Source organism: Engystomops pustulosus, chromosome 11 (assembly GCF_040894005.1).
Source record: "Engystomops pustulosus chromosome 11, aEngPut4.maternal, whole genome shotgun sequence".
NCBI lineage: Eukaryota > Metazoa > Chordata > Amphibia > Anura > Leptodactylidae > Engystomops > Engystomops pustulosus.
In genome coordinates, this window is record NC_092421.1 from 77940220 (window position 1) to 77959394 (window position 19175).

At 45.2% G+C, this 19175-nt stretch overlaps 1 protein-coding gene across 1 annotated transcript in view; it reads left to right on the forward strand.

Moving 5' to 3' along the window:
- The first annotated feature begins 417 nt into the window (after window positions 1-417).
- Window positions 418-19175, forward strand: part of PPRC1 (PPARG related coactivator 1) — a 29620-nt gene continuing 10862 nt past the window's right edge. The window contains exons 1-8 of the mRNA XM_072129729.1: window positions 418-622; window positions 8444-8593; window positions 9248-9397; window positions 9545-9625; window positions 13470-16200; window positions 17058-17111; window positions 17611-17665; window positions 18729-18796. Coding sequence (XP_071985830.1) covers window positions 542-622; window positions 8444-8593; window positions 9248-9397; window positions 9545-9625; window positions 13470-16200; window positions 17058-17111; window positions 17611-17665; window positions 18729-18796 — 3370 coding nt within the window. The 5' untranslated portion in view covers window positions 418-541. The remainder of the gene's footprint in view (window positions 623-8443; window positions 8594-9247; window positions 9398-9544; window positions 9626-13469; window positions 16201-17057; window positions 17112-17610; window positions 17666-18728; window positions 18797-19175) is intronic.

The window sequence follows — 19175 nt, forward strand, 5'->3', positions numbered from 1 at the left end:
CATATAAGAAGATACCACAGTCCCGGTGCCTGGATCTATGAGTAATGTCCCTGGTTTATCAGGATGGCTTGGTTGGTAAATGTCCTTTATGGGCCCACTAGATACATTATTTACCACTTTTTTGGGGATCTTCTGTGTCCCTAATAGTTGGAACATCATATGACTCTCTCTTAGGGGGTCACTGGTACAGGGGGCACTATGGATGACACTTTTATAGGCGGCTCCGGGGTGTTGGGTGTTATTGTACAGTTTCAGATCATTTTCTAATACACTGCGTGGTGTAGTAGTTATTATATGACATGATACAAGCTAATGGCTGAATGTCTATAGAATTCCGCATATTATTTTACAATAACATTCCTCAGCACGGACTTTTTTTTTGTCTGCCCCAACCAAGATGGCGGCGGCCCCCTCCCAGGCGCCGTCTTCCGGGCAGTGAGTGACGGCTGGCCCCGCCCCCTCCCATGCGGCAGGCACCACGTGTTCCCGGACGGCTGAGCTGCTGCTGCTGCCGGCTCAGGATCGGAGCTGAGGGGCCAAGATGGCGGCGCGGTGGGGAACGGGAGAGGAGACGCTAACCATCGGGGGAATGGAGCTCTTCACCGCCGGAGGCCCCCTCCAGGTACGGGGCTAGACTGGAGGCGGGCGGCGGGGCAGCTGCGGGGCCGGGGCGGCCTCTGTGCGAGGTGCGCGGCGCTGCTGAAGCCGGCAGCGTGTGACACGTGGATGGGAGAGAACACGCGTGTGTGTGCCGGGGCCCTGCCCGGAGCTCCCGCACCTCCCGCCCGCACCCGACAGCCTGTGCCCGGCCCGGGGGGCGAGAGGGGACAGGCAGCACATGTGCGGGTGTACACCCAGGGAGGGGGGCGCCGGGGGGGCAACCCCCCCCCCCCAACTATATATATCACCCCCACCCCAGACACACACAGGGCTATATACAGGTCTATATCACTGTATAACTATATATACACCTCACCCCTGCACATATGTAATACTCTATAATATCCCCCCCACCACACAAGTCTATATACAGGTCTACATTACTTTATAACTATATGTATGTACATATATATTCACCCCTGCACATCTGTAATATCACCCCACACAGGTCTATATCACTGTATATCTATCACCCCTGCACATCTGTAATATCACCCCACACAGGTCTATATCACTGTATATCTATCACCCCTGCACATCTGTAATATCACCCCACACAGGTCTATATCACTGTATATCTATCACCCCTGCACATCTGTAATATCACCCCACACAGGTCTATATCACTGTATATCTATCACCCCTGCACATCTGTAATATCACCCCACACAGGTCTATATCACTGTATATCTATCACCCCTGCACATCTGTAATATCACCCCACACAGGTCTATATCACTGTATATCTATCACCCCTGCACATCTGTAATATCACCCCACACAGGTCTATATCACTGTATATCTATCACCCCTGCACATCTGTAATATCACCCCACACAGGTCTATATCACTGTATTTTTATCACCCCTGCACATCTGTAATACTATATAATATCACCCACTTCTGGTCTGTCAGATCCTGCTGTTTATTACTCTACACTACATAATTATCAGCCCCGGCCTGTGCTTTATCATTTATCTTCCGCTCCCAGTATAATTTTTGTCAGTTCTCCATTAGTGTTTATAGCCCCTCCCCTGATCTGTAATACATTGTATATAATCCCTTCTATGTTACCTCTATATACATTGTATCTGTTACTTTCTCACCCACCTCCCATCTATATGCTAATGTTTATTCTCACCCCTGGTCTGTAATACAATAATTCTACCTCCCTTTTTTTCATAATTTGCCACTAACAATCCATCACTCCAGGTCTGTATTACTAAAGTATAACCCCCCCCCAATTCCATTATTTTTCTTGGTCTGTAATAGCATCCCAGCAATTTTTTAAAATGTAGGATCTACTTATGACCCATTTATATATAACTTTTTATCCCAAAATATACATTGATGATCACGTCCTAATTATGTGTAGATAATTACCGGCCCCTCCTCCTGTGATATTTGGTTTCTTGCCCCCATGTTCGGTCGTGTTGTGACCTGCACGTGTGATGGGCGCGGCGCTGAATACTTTGTTTTACCAAATCCCCCAAATGGTTGCAAAAATTAGTATATAATTTGGGGGATTTGGTAAAACCTTGCGTTTTGGGAAGTGGTCAGTGGGTATAAAGCATCGGCTCCATATTATTGGGGATGTCCTTGGGAGGAAAATGTGGGGGGCGTCCCCACTTCTCATCTTATTGAAAACTTCCAAAACTCGTGGTGTGACTGATAGACCGTCTATCGCTTGGGGTCTGTTACTGACCTTCCCGCAGTGACACGGGAGGAAGAGGAGGAGCATTTCCGATTTTCCTAAAGCGGTTTTCTTAAAGGATTTTTGGGAGGCTGGTAAAAATATACGATGGAGTTTATGCGATTGCTCCATCCTCCCTGTTACGGCGCCAATTTCTTCTATTCCTCACCGGCCTCATGAGCACAAGTGATCTTGCTCTTCATTGTGACTATGAAGACCTGTGATTGGTCACTGGGGTAAGATTGTCCTCACCAGCTCTGGTCTGTTGGGATCTTCAACTTTTTTGGAACTTAAGAGGGTTGTCCCAACTTTTCAAGCTGATGGAGAAGGGTCAGACTGCTGGGACCCCAACCGATTATGAGAATGGACCTCCAGCAATGCGGAGAAAACAGGGATGGATGGATGGAAGCGCCAGAGATGCCCCTCCTCTGTGCAACATATTGTGTACCTGTTACTCCACCCCCGTTCTCCTGATTTTTGGGGGTCCCATTCTCATTATGTCCGGGGCTCCCTGCAGCATGTTGCTTCCTACGAACTTTAAAAGCTGTTCCCTTTGAGTGATGGCGTTTCGTTTCGAATGTGTTTTTGGCCCGTTTTTAAGCAGTCCGTCAAAAACGTTGTGCATTAAAAACCGCATAAATGCATGCGTTATTCAAAAACGTTATTGGAAAACTGTTTCTTTTTTTTTGACAGGTTTGACAATTACCTTAATTCAAACTGATCAAAAACGCTTTTTTGATGGACTGCTTAAAAACGTCCCAAAAACGCTTTCAAAGCGCCACGTGTGCCATTACCCTTCAACTGTGACAATAACACGTTATCCGTTTTCTTTTTGCCTCCGGTAAACTCAGAAGACCCCTTTAAGGCTGAGAGTCTGGCAGTAGCCGCTTCCCTCTGTTAAGCGCACGTGCATGCTCTGCAGCTGAGTGCATGTGTAATGTGGGATCTGCAGACTTGTAGCGACACTACAGGGTGCTATGGTCCTACGTGCTGTCTGCACCAAATGTGCTGTAGTGAGGACAGGAACCCTCCGCCTTGTGCCTGGAGCCGCTGGGCTGTCACGACTTTAATAAAAAGCTGCGTTTTTACGACTTTTGCAAGAAAACTTAGACTTTGCTGCAGGATTCTGCAGCGGGATGTGCGTTCTCTGGAGGTTTAACCCTCTGTGTTGTGTACCTGTAGATGAGATTTTGTATCTTCATCTATTGTAAAACTACAGCTTGTGGCATTCTGGTTGTTGTAGTGTTGGGGCAGCTGTGCCTGGTATTGATGTTGGGAGTTGTAGTGCTGCAGTATATACATGTGTGTGAGCATGACCATATGTTGCGGTGTGATGGGAGGCGCTGTAGAGCGGGCCCCACGTGACGTCTGTGAATTTCCCGGTCCGGCCATGTGTACACATCAGCGCTGCGGAGACATGCGGCCTGCGTGGCGTGGAGTTCCTCCTCCCGTTGCCGCTTGTTGACCTCATGATTAACTCTTGCAGGGCAGGCTAAACCTTGTTGTGTTCCTTCCTCAGTGCACTTGTTTTGTTTTTATTTCCTGGTCTGTTTTTGTTTTTACAAACCTTAATTGGTTTCATTCACAAATTGTGTTTCCCCTTATGGCAGGGAATATCACTCTTTGTGAAACTGCAACTCCCAGCATGCTCTATTGACTTCTGGGAGTAGCTGAAGGAGGTTTTGTTGCTGGGAGTTGTTGTTCTGTGTGGTTGCGGACCCTCCTGCTATACTGTTTAGTAGTCCTTATGATATGTTTATATTAGCAGGGGGAAGGGGGCAAATGTTTATCAAAAATTGCCCCAACTCCCTGTAAAGTTACACAAGACCCCCAGTAACTGCAGCACTTTACCATCCGGCTACCTGCTGAATTCCTATTATGAATATGGATGCATTTTGCAGATGTGGGACCTGCATCTATGAAACTATGAAACTGGAGCATGGCAATAAATGTTCATGTTCCCTACAGCGCCATCACTGGAGAAAAAAAAGCATTACATTGCATTGCTGCTTTTAAGGAAATCGACCACATGGATGCGGTGGTTTTAACCCAAGCACTGACACGCTGGTCCTATTCTCTATCGGGAGATCTCTTTAATCAGATTACCCAAAGTCCGTCACTATCCAGCAGACTGCCCTCCCAAACACCAGAATGGGGGGGGGGCATTTATGGCAATGATAGGGGGTCTGATTGGTCTTACTCCTCCAAATTAGCTTCCTATGCATCTGACCAGAGTATAGGGAATTAGTTGAAACTTTGGCTTCCTTTTCCTTTGGAAAAGCTCATGATTTGTAATTCCCTGAGTCACTTCATTGTATTACTGCCCTACATGAAGCGATGAATCACAGACGCAGTGTAACAAATGAATCACCCGTTCAGTCTTAAATCAATATTCCCGGATACTTTATTGCTACATCTTAAAAGGAAACCTACCACGAGGAATCTGCTATCAGAAGTAGATGTGATGGTGGATTCCTCCTCCTCTGCCCTAATCTGTAATGTAATAATCCTGGAAACCAACTTGTTATAAATCTAGTGATGTGTAAATAACTGCAGAGGCTCCTGGGCGTGACCTTAGCCCTCAGTGCCCGGCCAGGACACGCCCCTGGAGCCTCTGCAGATAATTTACATATTACTAAAATAAAGTTTTTTAACAAGTTAGGTTCCAGGATTATTACATTACAGATTAGGGCAGAGGCAGGAGGAGGAATCTGCCATCTCATCTACTTCTGATAGTAGATTCCTCATGGAGGGTTTTCTTCAAAGTAACGCTGTAATTCTAGGCAGTGGGGATGGAGCAGTGCACAGGATCCTGGTCTGGGCAGTAAACTTTACACAACGTCATTGCTTCTATAGGGGTTGCAACATTTTTGGGCTGCATGCATTCACGCCAATGTAGTTTGGGATCTCGCCTGCTGCGCTGTAGAAAGTCCCTATTCACATAACGCTGGGACAAGTCGCCTGTGCAGGACACACTGATTTTTATTCTTTTAGAGGTTATAAAACTAATTTCTATTGCTTATTCTGGGCATTGGTGAAAAGTTGCAATTTTTGGCAAAACTCCCTTTCTTTGCATGCCAGACTCCTTTATGGAAAGCTTCTAAGGATATGTTAACAAATTGAGGATTTGGTGCATTTTGTATTCTTGCAGGTTTTCGCACAAAACAAGTTGGGCCCTATTCTCAGGAAAGGGCCTAACTTGCTGATTAGTGGGGTCTCAGTGATGAGAGCCCCAAAGATAACGAGGGCAAGGGTCTGTTGGGGTCTCGGGTATTTCCGTGGGCCCCTTCGTCGCTCCCTAAGATTAATGGAGCAGAAGGCTGCGCATGACCATTCTGCTCCATTCATTTCTACGGAGCTGATGGAGATCGCCGAAGGGGGAGCTACCTGGGACACCATTGGACCCCCTGTTCTTGTGATCTCTGGGGGTCCCATCAGCAAGTTAGGCCCTATCCTGTTAATAGGACCTAACTTGTTTCGTGGGAAAACCCCTTTAAACCCCATGAGGACTAATATGGTTGACAGTAAGTGTCACAGCCTCTTCCGGTGTAAATGTTGTGGGAACAGTTTCATATGTCACATTTTAGTGAGGCCATAGGCGCTCGTTGTGCCGAGATATAGATTTTGTGATTGTCCACATTAACGGGATGATATTTACTAATGGCAATTAAAAGAGATCTGCCATCAAACTCCATCCTGAGAAACCGTGAACGCTTACTAATAGACTCGGGCACTATGATCTTAGTTGTTATCCATGGCCTTCCTTCTAAAATCAACTTGTATAATTATGCTAAGAAGCCTGGGTGGCTCAGGTTGGTTTTTACCATAGCCCCTCATCGCTGTAGTTTCACAGGCTGCTACAATCTCCCCTAAAGTCCCTCAGCACTCGCGCCCCTGCAACTCCCGCCTGCTGTAATCTCACACAGAGGAAAGTGCTCCTTCACAGTGTAACAGCCTGTAAAGCCACAGCATGGGGTGGTTTTGGTAACACTCAATGGGCTAGAAGAGGGAGAGGTGGGGTTACCAGAGCCCCTTTGTCATGTAGCTTCACAGGCTGATACACGACCTCCTCCCGTTGTGATACTACAACAGGCAGGGAGGTAAAGTCCTGACGGAAGGGGACTGTAGCAGCCTGTGAATCTGCAGTACGGAGGTGCTCTGGTACTCCCCAGTGTCATTTAGGCTGATTAAAAGTAAGGAGGGCACGGATAACAAATATAAGATACCACAGCCCCGGTGCCTGAATCTATGAGTAATGTCCCTGGTTTCAGGATGGGTTTTGATGGTAGATTTCCCTTATGGAGGTCCTTGATGTCACATAACTGGTTCTGAGCAAAGGTTGTCAGACTATAGATCTAGTGAGGAGCAGGAACTTGGAAGGTTCGAGGGCCGACTTCTAACCTTTGCCTGCTATAATGATTTTGTTAGCTTGGGAGGCGTCATCCCTGTTATCTCCTGTGTAATGTAAGCGCCTACACAAATGTCTGTACGGACAAATCAGTGCAGCAGTGACAAAAGGATCCGTAGATGCTGACCCCCACAGATCACGAAGGGGGTCCGATGTACCCCAGACCAGCCGGCCTTAAGTATTTTATTTTACTCAGTTTCCTTATAAAGAATGGCTGGACCATTATACAAGCTCTTATACCTCGTGTGTCGCCTCCTCATCCTCATAGACTGTGATATTATATTTGTATATGTCCCCTATGATTTGTAAAGCGCTACAGAATATGATGGCGCTATAATAATTAAGATTATTGTAGTTAATGCGACCAGCTGCTCCATATTTGGGGGAGGGGGGAAACAGACCCCCATAACTGAACTCCCCACTGATACACAAGTTGTCCCCTCTCCTGTGGATAGAGGCTAATTTGTTACTGGAAATCCCATTTAAGCCAAGAGTCTAAGAGGGGAAGGAGGGGTTCCTGATTTATCAAAATGAAGAGTAAACCTGACAACCAATCACAGCACAGATTAATTTGGTCTTGTTACTTATAGCAGTGATGGCAAACCCTATAGATAGAGTGCCCGAACTACATCCAAAACCCACTTTTATGTTGCAAAGTGCCAACATGACAATTTGAGCAGTAACCTATTGATCTCTGCTGTATCACAAGTTTCAATCGTATCAGCGTCCTGAGGACAGCAATACAATAGAAAGCAGGAGACATTTGGATTGTATCAGGATCCCTCTCACATGGGGAACGTCTCCATCCCTGGTGTATGATGGAAGCAGCACATGGAGCCGGCTATATTGTGCATTAGCGCTGAGGCTTTGTGTCTGTACTTCATGTGGAGCTGTAATTCCGGAGTTTCCTGTCTGACCTGTATTTCCTGTGTCGGCTCTGAGGACGCCGGAGTTGGGCTTTAGGTAGAATCACTCCCTGGGCGATATCTGGAGCGTTGGTGTTACCTGCTCTGCTGTGCTCTATAGCACAACTTATTAAAGGGAAGGTCACATTAGGACAGGTGTCAGGAACTCCCTGATCATAACGTGATAATAATTAGAGAACAGCAATGACTATGGAAGAGAGATTACAATTACATCATCCGCAGGTCCTAGCAGTCACCACTCAGTAGGGAGAGCACAGGACCTCCGCCCTGGCCACAGGACCTCACTAGTCTCTCACATGGATCTGCTGGGATCTGCTCCTCTCTTCTTCCAGCCTCTTCCTCAGTTCTGTGACTGTTGTAGATTTCGTGGCCATAACTTTGTCACCAAGGATATTTCAGAGTTTTTTTCTGTTGGGTTGACATCTCACGGTCTTTGGCGTTGTGTGAACGCAGTCCTACCCTCTTCAGTTGCTGAACTAACTAGCAATGCAGTGATGAAACAATTACCCATGGAGATTCTCCACGTTATCCTGTCCTCTCTTACATTTGTCTTTTGGGGTAGATCAGCCTTCTTGGGGGGACTTGAAATTACTGTATACACTCGTATATAAGCGGAGGTACCTAATTTGAACACAAACTGGGAATGGGGTGGGATAAACTAATAGAAGGCCTAAAGACCCCGCTATCCTGTTTTGGTATAACTCTTAGTACAATATTCCCTTTGGTTGTGTGTCTAAGAAATCTTTTATCTTGCAGTGTCATGACCTGGAGGAAGACGAGACGTGTGACGGCCTCTCCGATCTGACGCTGTCATCCCTGGACGCAGGAGGACTCCTGGGATCCTTCCAGGGCTACATTGACAATTCCATCATCTCCATCATTGACGATCCTGGTGCACAGGCGGAGGTACGAGCCACAATCGATAAGCAATCTGTCTGTATTTGACCAGTTTATCCTGTATATCGATTACTTATATCATGTATTTGGCTGCCTTCTTAAAGGGGTTAAAGCATTTTTTAAAGAAAATCTACCATCAAAATCCATCCTGATAAACCCGGGACATTACTCATAGATCCAGGCACCGGGACTGTGGTATCTTCTTATATTTACCCATGGCTTCATTCATTCTAAAATATTATGCAATTGTGCAAATGGTAGAGCCCCTCTGTGTTGTAGCTTCATAGCTGTTACACTGTGCAGGAACACTCCCACCACCACTCTGAGCTTACTGCAGACAGTGAGTGGGGAAGTGCTAAGGGGGTGACAGTATAACAGCTTGTAAAGCTGCAACATGGAGGTGCACTGGTAACACACCCAGATCCTTTCTGATTCTTTAGCATAATTACGGTGCCTGGATCACTGAGTGAGTGTCCCTGGTTTATCTGTTCTTGATATTTTAGTTTTAAAGAACAAACATGGCTGCAGCACTCAAATTTATGGGAAGAGCCGCTACAATGAAGTGAATGGGGCTTAGCTGCAATTCCATCCACAGACTTGTGCACATGGGTGGCACTATATTTTATACACCTGTTATAACGTGTGTATTCCTCTATTTTTCAGCACAAAGATCCTTTTGATGAAAATGAATTGTCTCTCTTGAACGCGCTGACCGAGATACTGGACAACGCCGATGATGAGAACATGTCGCCATTTGACACCATTCCGGATACAGAACTCCTGGTGTCGCCCAGGGACAGAGATGGCAGCACAGTGAGTCTAAATACACATTGTGTCATAATTGGAGTTCCCAGAACACAGTCTGAGGGGACACTATTTCGTTTTCCCCATTTTTCAACATTTTATAACATCTGAACCCCAAAAGCAAAATCTTCCAAAGTGTTTTTTTTTTTGTTTCAGAAGTTGCTGTGTTTATCCCGTACCCCACCTGATCATGAGATGTTCTCGGTGGACGCCCAGCGCAGAGCTGCTTCCAGCAAAGTGAGTGCATACACTTGTATTTTATCACCTGACTTGCTGTATAAAAGGGGTTTTTTTAGGCGGATTTAAAGGAAATCTACCATTTGTTTTTATGCCTTATGAACCAAACATACCTTGAGACTGCTGTAGCTACACTGGTGCAGAAACATATCTTGTTTAGTGAACTGAGTGGTTTTGCTGAAAAAACAATTATAAAATGATGATAATGAGGCTCTGTTGCTCCTGTGGCTGCCCCAGCCCTTCTCCTCACCCTATTTATGCACTGCTCCAGCCTTGTCCTGCCTAGCATAAACTGAGAATAAGTCATCACTGTGTTGTCCTGACAGGCAGAAGTAATCTAGCTCACATTGATTAGTTCTGTCTGGACAGTTCAGGAAGCTCTGTGTAATGTGTTTATGTAGGCAGCCTGCATGCAACCCAGCTTTCCCAAGGTCCTGAATAGTTTTTTGAGCAAAACCACTATAGCATTCTCAAGGTATGCTTGCTTCACAGTGCATAAAAACAAATGGTAGGTTTGTTTTCTTCACCAAGCATAGTGCCATACATTGCATTGTGGCTGTGCTAAGTATTGCAGCTCTCCCCCATTTATGTTGTAGGATTAAGCTGCGAACAAGCCCTATATTCAGAGTAGGTGCTCAATAAAGAGAAAATTCAGAGCTCCTATAAATGGAACCTGTTACCAGGAATGTGTTTTTAAGCTGGTGTCCGGTTATTACAGCCTACGCTCTGCTGTAGGCATTCTGAATCATTCCAGTACTTTATATAAGTTTAATTCACATTATCTGGCTTCCTTCCAGCAGCATGTGGTGAGCCCACAGGGAGGGGCAACTACAGCCTGTGTGTGCCTATGTCAGTCTCCTCTCATCCAGCTCCCTCCCTACTTCCTGTCATGTGCATTGAGCAGGGAGAGGGGTGAAGAATTGTATTAGGAGACACAGGCGCACACACACTACTGCTCCTCCTCCCCTGGGACTCGCCCCACCCTGCTAGCAGAGAGACAGGTAATGTAAATCAAACTACTGATCATGGAGATGGTCGGATAGACCTGGGATAAGGTAGACCTAGTACAAACCCCGCATCTGCCCATCTCAGTTGTTGCTATAGGCTCTTGTTTCTTGGTGGGGATGGTGGAAAAAGTATTGCAGTCCAGGTTAAAAGTTGGGATTGCAGCTTTCTACAATTCCATTCAAAGGGGGTCAGTTATACACTTTGTTTTTGTACTCTTGTCCAAATCCTTTAACCCCTTAAGGACGCAGCCATTTTACAGCTTAAGGCTCAGCCCGATTTTTTTGGATTCTGACTTGCTTCGCTTTATATGGTTATAACTTTTGAACACTGTTACTTATCAAAACGATTCTGAGATTGTTTTTTCCCCACATGTTGTACTTCATTTTAGTGGTAAATTTTGGCAGATAAGTTTTGCGTTTATTTACAAAAAAAAGAAAATGTGATGAATTTTTTGAAAAATTTGCCATTTTCGAAATTCTAAATCATCACGTTTTCAGGCAGATAGATTTACCAGCTAAATAAGTTGCTGAATAACATTTCCCATTTGTCTACTTTACATTTTCATAATTTCTGAAATGTCTGGATAATATATTTTGACGTCACGCGGCTTGCAAATAGAATATCGCTTTTCCGGATTTTCAGAATTGACTATTTTGGGGATAAATACAGTTTGGAATGAAATTTTACATATTTAGCATCAAAACCCCCTATATAACCAACCCATTTTCAAATCTGCACCCCTCAAGCTATCAGAAACAGCTTTTACGAAGATTGTTAACCCCTTGAGATCTTCATAGTAATTGAATCAAAATGGAGGTGAAATTTAGAATGGTCATATTGTTCCCTTATACGTTCATTTAGCACCAAAATTTACACATTTCCAAAATATAAAAAGAGAAAACCCACCATACAATTTGTTCTGCAATTTCTCCTGAGTACAAAGACCCCCCACATGTGGCCGTTACTTGTTTTATGGGGGCACAGCGAGGCGCAGAAGGGAAGGAGGGCGCTGCAGCTGCCAGGAATTTAGTTTCCTCATTGGCCCCTTTTGAAGGCTATAAAATTTTCGCTTTTTCGTTATTGGGGCCATGTGACGGCATTTTTTTTGCGGGATGAGATGCTTTTTCCATTGTTACCATTTTGGGGTTGGTATCACCTATTGTTGAAAATTTAGGAACTTTTTTTGAGGGCAGGAGTAGAAAAGCATCAATTCTGTACTGGATTTTTGACTTTTTTTTTTTTGGTGTTCACCGTATAGACTAATAATCATGTTATCTTTATTCTATGGGTCGATACGATTACGGGGATACCAAACATGAATATATTTTCTTACGTTTTACTAAATTTGTCAAACAAAACCCTAATGTGGGGAAAAATCTATAATTTTTGTATTGCCATCTTCCAAGTGGCATAACTTTGTTACGTTTTTGGCTACGGAGCTGGTTGATGGCTTGTTTTTTGCGGGACATGTTGTACTTTGCACCAGTATCATGTCTGAGTACATATGGTTTTTTGGTCGCATTTTATATCATTTTTTGTGGGATTGAAAAGGTAAAAATCATAATTTTTGGAGGGTTTATAACAGTTTTTTTTTACGGCGTTTATCGTGGGGGTTCAATAATGATTTACTTTTATTCTACGGGTTGTTACGGACGCGGTGATACTATATATGTGGGGTTTGTGTTATGATTTAGACTTTTTTTTTGAGTTATATGTCTCTTTATATGTTTTGGGGGTTTGGGGCATTTTTAGTGATTTATGACTTTATTTTTTTATTGAATAACTTTTTTTTTTACTTTTTCACTTTTACACCATGGGACATGAAGAAGCAATCTTCTGATTGCTTCTTCATGATAATATTCTGCAATACTCATGTATTGCAGAGTATTATCAGTGTCAGCCTATGCACTTGCATAGGCTGGCACTTTGCCAGTAAGATGACGTCACAGACGCCATCTTACTGGCAATTCTTGCTAGTAACTCTGGGGTCCAGATCGGACCCCAGAGTTACTATAGCAACGATCGGCGCCCCCCGAAAACGGTTCGGGGGGGCCGATCGTGGGGGAAAGACCCCCCCAGATACTTGTTAGATGCCGCGGTCGCGCTGACCGCGGCATCTAACGGGTTAAGCACCCGCGATCGGAGACAACTCCGATCGCGGGTGTTACACTGGGGTGCCGGCTATTAGTTACAGCCGGCACCCCGTGTTTCCCGATGCCGGTTCGGCTCTGATCCAGAGCCGAGCCGGCATAGGCGCCGTGGCGGATATATCCGCCACTGAGCGCTAAGTCACTGCGCTCCGTGGCGGATATATCCGCCGCGGAGCGCGAAGGGGTTAAACCCCTTACTATAACATTGCGGTGCTGCGTGGGATGTATGAAGAGGGCTCACGGGCGGGTGTCAGCTGTATAACACAGAAGTCACCTGCCTCTAACTGCCGCCCTTGGTTCGAGCACCGATCGCAGTAAATAACCTAACAGCACTGCTGGTGGGCGCCTTCATCTTTTATGGCCAATTGGCGCACCGATAAAGTGAGTAAAAAAAATAATAAAAATGTCTGTCCTTGAAGTGGGAAAATTGCTGTTTTCTTCCAAAAACGGCACCACACAGACCGTGTAATGTGTGGAATTGCACCTAATCTTCATTTGTTTCTATATTGCTGAGCTGCAATACCAGCACTAGCCACAGTAGGCTGTGGCGCTGTTCTTGGAAAGAAGCAACCATGCATCTCAACCTCCAGACAACCCATTTAAGGGATTAGTAGTTGATCATCTGTTGGCGCTATTTCTGTTACAATTAGATCTTCTGTCTGATAGTTTCTTACTTTACGTTACAGATGGATGGGCGCTGTTCTGGCCCAAACTGGGACCTGTTTCCAGATACCATCAGCTCGACACCAAAGAGACGTAGCAGACATAAAAGTTTGAGGGGATGTTTACCTCGCAGGGCAGAAACTGAAGCAACTCAACAACGAAGTGATGGAGAGGATGAAGAAGTGCCGAGCCCCGGGGATGTCGCTGATAAAAACTCCAGTGTAATTGCATTAGACAGAAACGTGGACACAGACGCCGATAATAACGATGGGGATCAGGAACAACTCTTAATGCAAGGAACGCCGTGTATCATTAATACTGAAAACGTTGCCCTTAATGACTTGGTAAAATACATGCATCCTTACTGCCTGCCTTCCATAACCATGTGCCTAGAGTCCGAAGACGACGACAACCTACTGAGCGATACCGTGTATCTGGAGATCGTGTCCGACCAGGGAGAATGTATTAAAGTCCCTGTGGTGGTGGAGCCACCGCCTGAAGTGTTGTGTACTGAGTCTTTAGATGGTATAGAGGGAATGGACCTGGATGGTGACAATCTGCCTGAGCCCCCGAGCTCATCGGAGCAAGGAGTACCAGAGATGGAGAATACTAACAAGATGGATTGTACAGACAAACCTGATGAAAAGAATAAAGCCATGGAGGAGAAATCTGAGTCTTTACCTGAATTAGAAGAATTGTCTTCTCAACCTCCAGCGGCTGACGTAAAGTGTTTGAATGTTGATGACAATTTTAACTCAAAAGAAAATGTCCAGGACTGTAAGAAAAGTAGTGATCCTGATACCACAAGACTGGCCACCAAGGAAAAGGCGCCACTAAAGGGAAAGCGGTCAAAATCTAAGTCTAAAAAGTCCAAAAGTAAAGCTAAGATTGTTACAGAAGACAAGTCTCCAGATTCACCGGCGCCGGTTCAAAGTATCACACAGCCTCTTACAAGCCGCCCCAGTAATCCTTCCTTGCAGGAATCTGACTTTTTAATAAAAACTTTAGACCAAGTTAAAAAGGAGTCACAGATGGAGCTTCGCTCTTCTAAGATCAGCCGGACAAAAGGGAGAACTCGCCCAAGTGTGGACTGTTCCACCGCGGAGAAGAGAATGACTGAGAAGACGGTGAAACTTGTTACTAAAGAAATCGAGCAGGTGGTGCCTCCAGAAGTTGCTAACGTTGATAAGAATTTAGAACCAACCCCAATACTTGAGCAACCTAAAAGTGAAGAAAGTCCAGATTCTTCTTTGAAGGCTTCTGAAACCTGCGGCGGTGAAGAGCAGTCCAGTAACGGTGAAGCGGGTGCCTCCAAGGTTGAGGATACGCAGGATGGCGACTCTTCTGATCTGACAAAGGAAGTGAAACCCAAGTCGCTCAGCTTAAGTGAATATAGGAAGAGACTTCAGCACCGCAAACCGATCCCTGATCGGGACAATATGTCTTGTAGCAAGTGGCCAACCGTTCCCGAACCGCCTACGGAGTTGGCAGAGCTGCCTTGCCTAGTAGTACCCGCACAATCAAAAAAACAATCAGGAGAAGTATCGGCATGCCCGGCAAGCAAGGCTGCCAATGTTCCTCCACAAAATCTTCCTGTGGCCACAACTTCTGTTCAGACCACGTTGCCTCCGAACCCATCGATCAGTCAAGAAGTTCGGCAACCATGTCCAGCTGTGGTTGAAGTGGCTCCCCCTCCAATGATAACCCCCCAGCCTAATATGCCACCTCCATTCTATCCACCTGTGTGGCCCAATGTCCTTCCACATCCGTATTACCCTGGCATGCCACCTCCCCCAGCAGTTCCTCATTATCCAGATGTTATGCCACCCGTCATGCCAGTACAGCCACCACCAGTGATGACTTGGCCTTCATTTCCACCACCGCCTATTGCAGTGCCACCTGTACATCCTGCTGGTTGGGTTTCGGGGCCGCCAATGCCCTTTTGGCCAAATCCCCAAATGACGCTGGGGATGCCTGAAATGCCTGTTCCCTTTAGTGCTACCAGTTTTCCTGTGCCACCGGATCAGAAGATGCTGCAGGAAGCTATAGTCCAGCCTAATGAGAGCAGACCCCAGACTGCTGCCCCCCAAATCGCGCAAACTAACAGTATGCCTGTGCTGAAATCTGAGAATAGAGTAGGCCAGAAAGTGCCCAAAGCTGCTGCAAAAACGGAGGCTATCAGGCCCGACAAGAATCTGAGCCCTGCCCATAAAGCCGAAACCTCATTGGCAATGAAAACCACAAAGAAATCTCAAGATGTGCCTCCCCCCGATACTAAGAAAGCAAATATTCCTGTAGCAGATCTCAAATCTGCAAACCAAGTAGTCATTAAAATAATGGAGATTTTGAAAAAAGCCCAAAAGTTAGGCTTTCAGATAAAACCGTCCTCCAGCCCTTCCAGTTCAAATACACAGCCAGGAGTGCAGGTGGCACCAGCGCCGCTAAAGCAGATGGCCCAGGCAGAGGTGAAGGTGCAGGAGGTCACTAACCTGCACATACAAGAAACCCCTGTGCATGGAGCACCTGCAACAATGGAGAAACCAGAAGCTGAGAAGATTCCAACCATGGGAGGAGAACCTGTCCATAAAGTGGTGGAAGTAAAAGTGGAACCAACTATTATAATGTCTGACAAAGAAAAGGAGTCTTCCGTCTTTCTCCCTCGTGCTGAAACTCTGTGCACCTCTGAGGAAACCTCCCAGACCATCGCCCAATCTGAACAGAAGGAGCCGGAGAAAAGTTTTGCTTGTGAATCAGGTAAAAAGTCAAAGTGCATCCCCACTTTGGAGCTACAGATTGGTCAGTGAGCAGTAAAACTTTTACAATTAATTTATATGGGGGTGGAGTTTATACTCCTGTAGTCCCGCCCCTGAGGAGCAGAACATTTTTGAGACTTGGTAATCAAACAGTTTTATGCACATTGAGCCACTTTGCAGCACCACAGTGGAGGATCCACAAATCTAGGGCTAAAATACTGGACATATATAGGCCCCATTTTCTGGACTGACAATCTACCGAATTTTCGTCTTGTAGGTCCACCCAATTAATCCCTAACATAGTTGACCAGTAGATAAACACATTGTAGTAAAAGGAAATCGTCATATAATCCAATACCCTTTGGGACATTCTCTTGGAGTGTTTTTTCGTCAGTCCACTATTCAGGACTCCACAGATCAGCAGCTGATAAACTGAGAATGGAACTTGGAAGCGGACAGCGCTGTTCTTCATATAGTGGCTGAACAGTCACTGTAGCTTGGCTCCTGATCGAATCAATGGAAGCTGAGCTGCCGTAACCTGGTCTGACCACTACCCAGAGAACAGAGCTATTGTATCTGCTGATCTTTGGGGATTCTGGCTATTGGACCCCCACTAATCTGATATTAAGAATCTATTCTATGGTGGTTCTCCTTATTTGTGTCCAGAAAATCCCTTTAACTTCAGTGGGCCACCATGTACAAGCAATGTCCCTTTTGCTGTCTCTACTACATAATGGGCTTTCATGTAATACACTTTCACGCACTGTCCGCAGGCCAAGCCACTTATTGTCTGGGGGTGGAAAAACCCTTCATATATTAAATATGAAGATATAAATTGACTTTCTTATTGTAATCCAGGTATTGAAGCGACGGATCTCACCAGCCTCCTGGAGCAGTTTGAGCAGTCTGAAGGTAAAAATCTGTGTCTCCATAGCACAGTCCCTTATACGTGGACCCCTTGTATAATTTTGTGCCTCTACCATCCCTTTGTATAGGGGGAGGTGGGAATGTGCTTAGTCTGCATCGGCCCTAATTTACTGGGAATAGCTTGCTCTGCATTCGGACTTAAAGGGATCAAGTTCATTATTCTAGAAAGGAGAGCGGCCCCCAAACTGTTAGCCGTGACCCTGTGACCTTCCATTTATTTTGGACTTTGTGCAAAAAGAAAATTTATTTTGTTTTCTATTATATTTTCCCTCCTGATTTATACTGAAAATTCTCATGTAATTCTGCAGTGATTCCAGAGGTAGTGAGCAGTCAAGGGTTAATGCCCCATAGTGGTCCAGAACACGGTGCAGGTTCTAGATGTTGTATATTGTAGACTCCTCCGTTCTTGTTTTTGTACATGACCTATTGAAGCCTTTGCCCCCCCACCTGATCCGGTAGTTTTAACACGTTTGGTTCTTTGCAGCTAAAGAGGAACGTCTCCCTCAAAATCCTGATAAATTGGCTGTAGGAAACTCGGGGTAAGTAGGAGAGTTACCCTACAGCTACACACCGCTGCCTGCCGCTGAACCTACATAGCGGACATAGTTATGGAGTGAATATGCCAAATTCTTGTAATGCTTTATCGTGTTTGTCTCCATCAGTCGTGCCTGGTACTGCACTTCATTCCAGTTTAAGATGAGATGCAATACCAGTTCCTGCCAGAAGTGCGCCCCCCTTATGTGACCTATACTTAGACAATGCTGTGCCATGAGACAGCCCCCTAGTCTAAGGTGCACTGGCCCCAAAGATGGTACCTCAGGTTTTGTCCAGCAAAATATCATGCATTGTTTTATTATTTTAGTACTTGTAGAAAGTATTTTCTGTACTTATTTTTCCGTATCTAAATTCAACTACACATCTAAAATCTGGCTAATGCACATCTGAGGCAATATTATATACTTGGCCATACATATTGGGTATGACCACTGTTGCCCTCCATTCATGCATGTTTGGCTGAGCTTGCATGTGTTCTCATTGAGGATGGGGTTATTCTGTAAGGTTCCTCATCTCTGATGAGGACAAAGGATTGGATATGTCATAATCCAGCTGAAACTATCCTCCTCTCTTTGGACATTTGCCATCGGAAGAATCTGATCACAACTCTACACAATGCCAGATGAACCCGCTGACCATCTAATCTCTTTTTAAAGGACATCTACTACCATGATGAAGGATTGTAAACCAGGCACACTGACATACTGGTGTGCGCCCCTTTTGGCAGGATCTGCTCTTCTTTAAACTTCTTATGCCCTGTTTGTTTTTTACCCAAAAAAAAGCTGTTAAAAATATGCAAATGAAACTTAGGGGCTCCAGGCCACTATCACCTATAGAGTCTCAAGCCCCTCAGGCTCATTTGCATAGCTTCAAAAGCCTTTTTTTGTGTGCTGGAGGGTGCACACACTAGTATGTCAGTGCACTTGGTTTACAATCCTTCATCCTGGTGGTAGATTTCCTTTTTAAAGCCACTTTTAGTTTGTAGCTTGTATTGGTTTCTTATGTAAGTGTTGATTGTCTTGGTAATCTGTTTTTTTTCTTTGACAGAACTGGGAAAACATTGGAGAAAAAGATTCATGAGAAGCAGTTGGCACCGGAGTTGCTGAATACAGCGGGTGAGTAGCTATTGTCACATCAATGGCTGGTCAGGAAATACTTTTCTCTTCTGGTTTATGAAGTTTATGGTCACAACAATGAAGTCCCCTGAAATGCACCATATAAATGCCCAACCTGCGCTCCATTCACATGGGGGAAATTCCAAGGACTTGCCAGTATGTGGCTCCAATTGTTTGGACCCCCTCTTATCTGGCTTCAAAAGGTGCAGTCCCTCCATTGAAGAGCTTTTTAGCAACTGTTGTTATCCTCTTTCCATGTAATGGGGGATAACAATTTTCTGGTTTTACAGCTGGGACTCCCAATAATCATAAGAACTGGGGTTCTGTGCTTTGTAATTGTTCCAGTGATGGGTTCTGATGCTCCATTCCATACTATGGT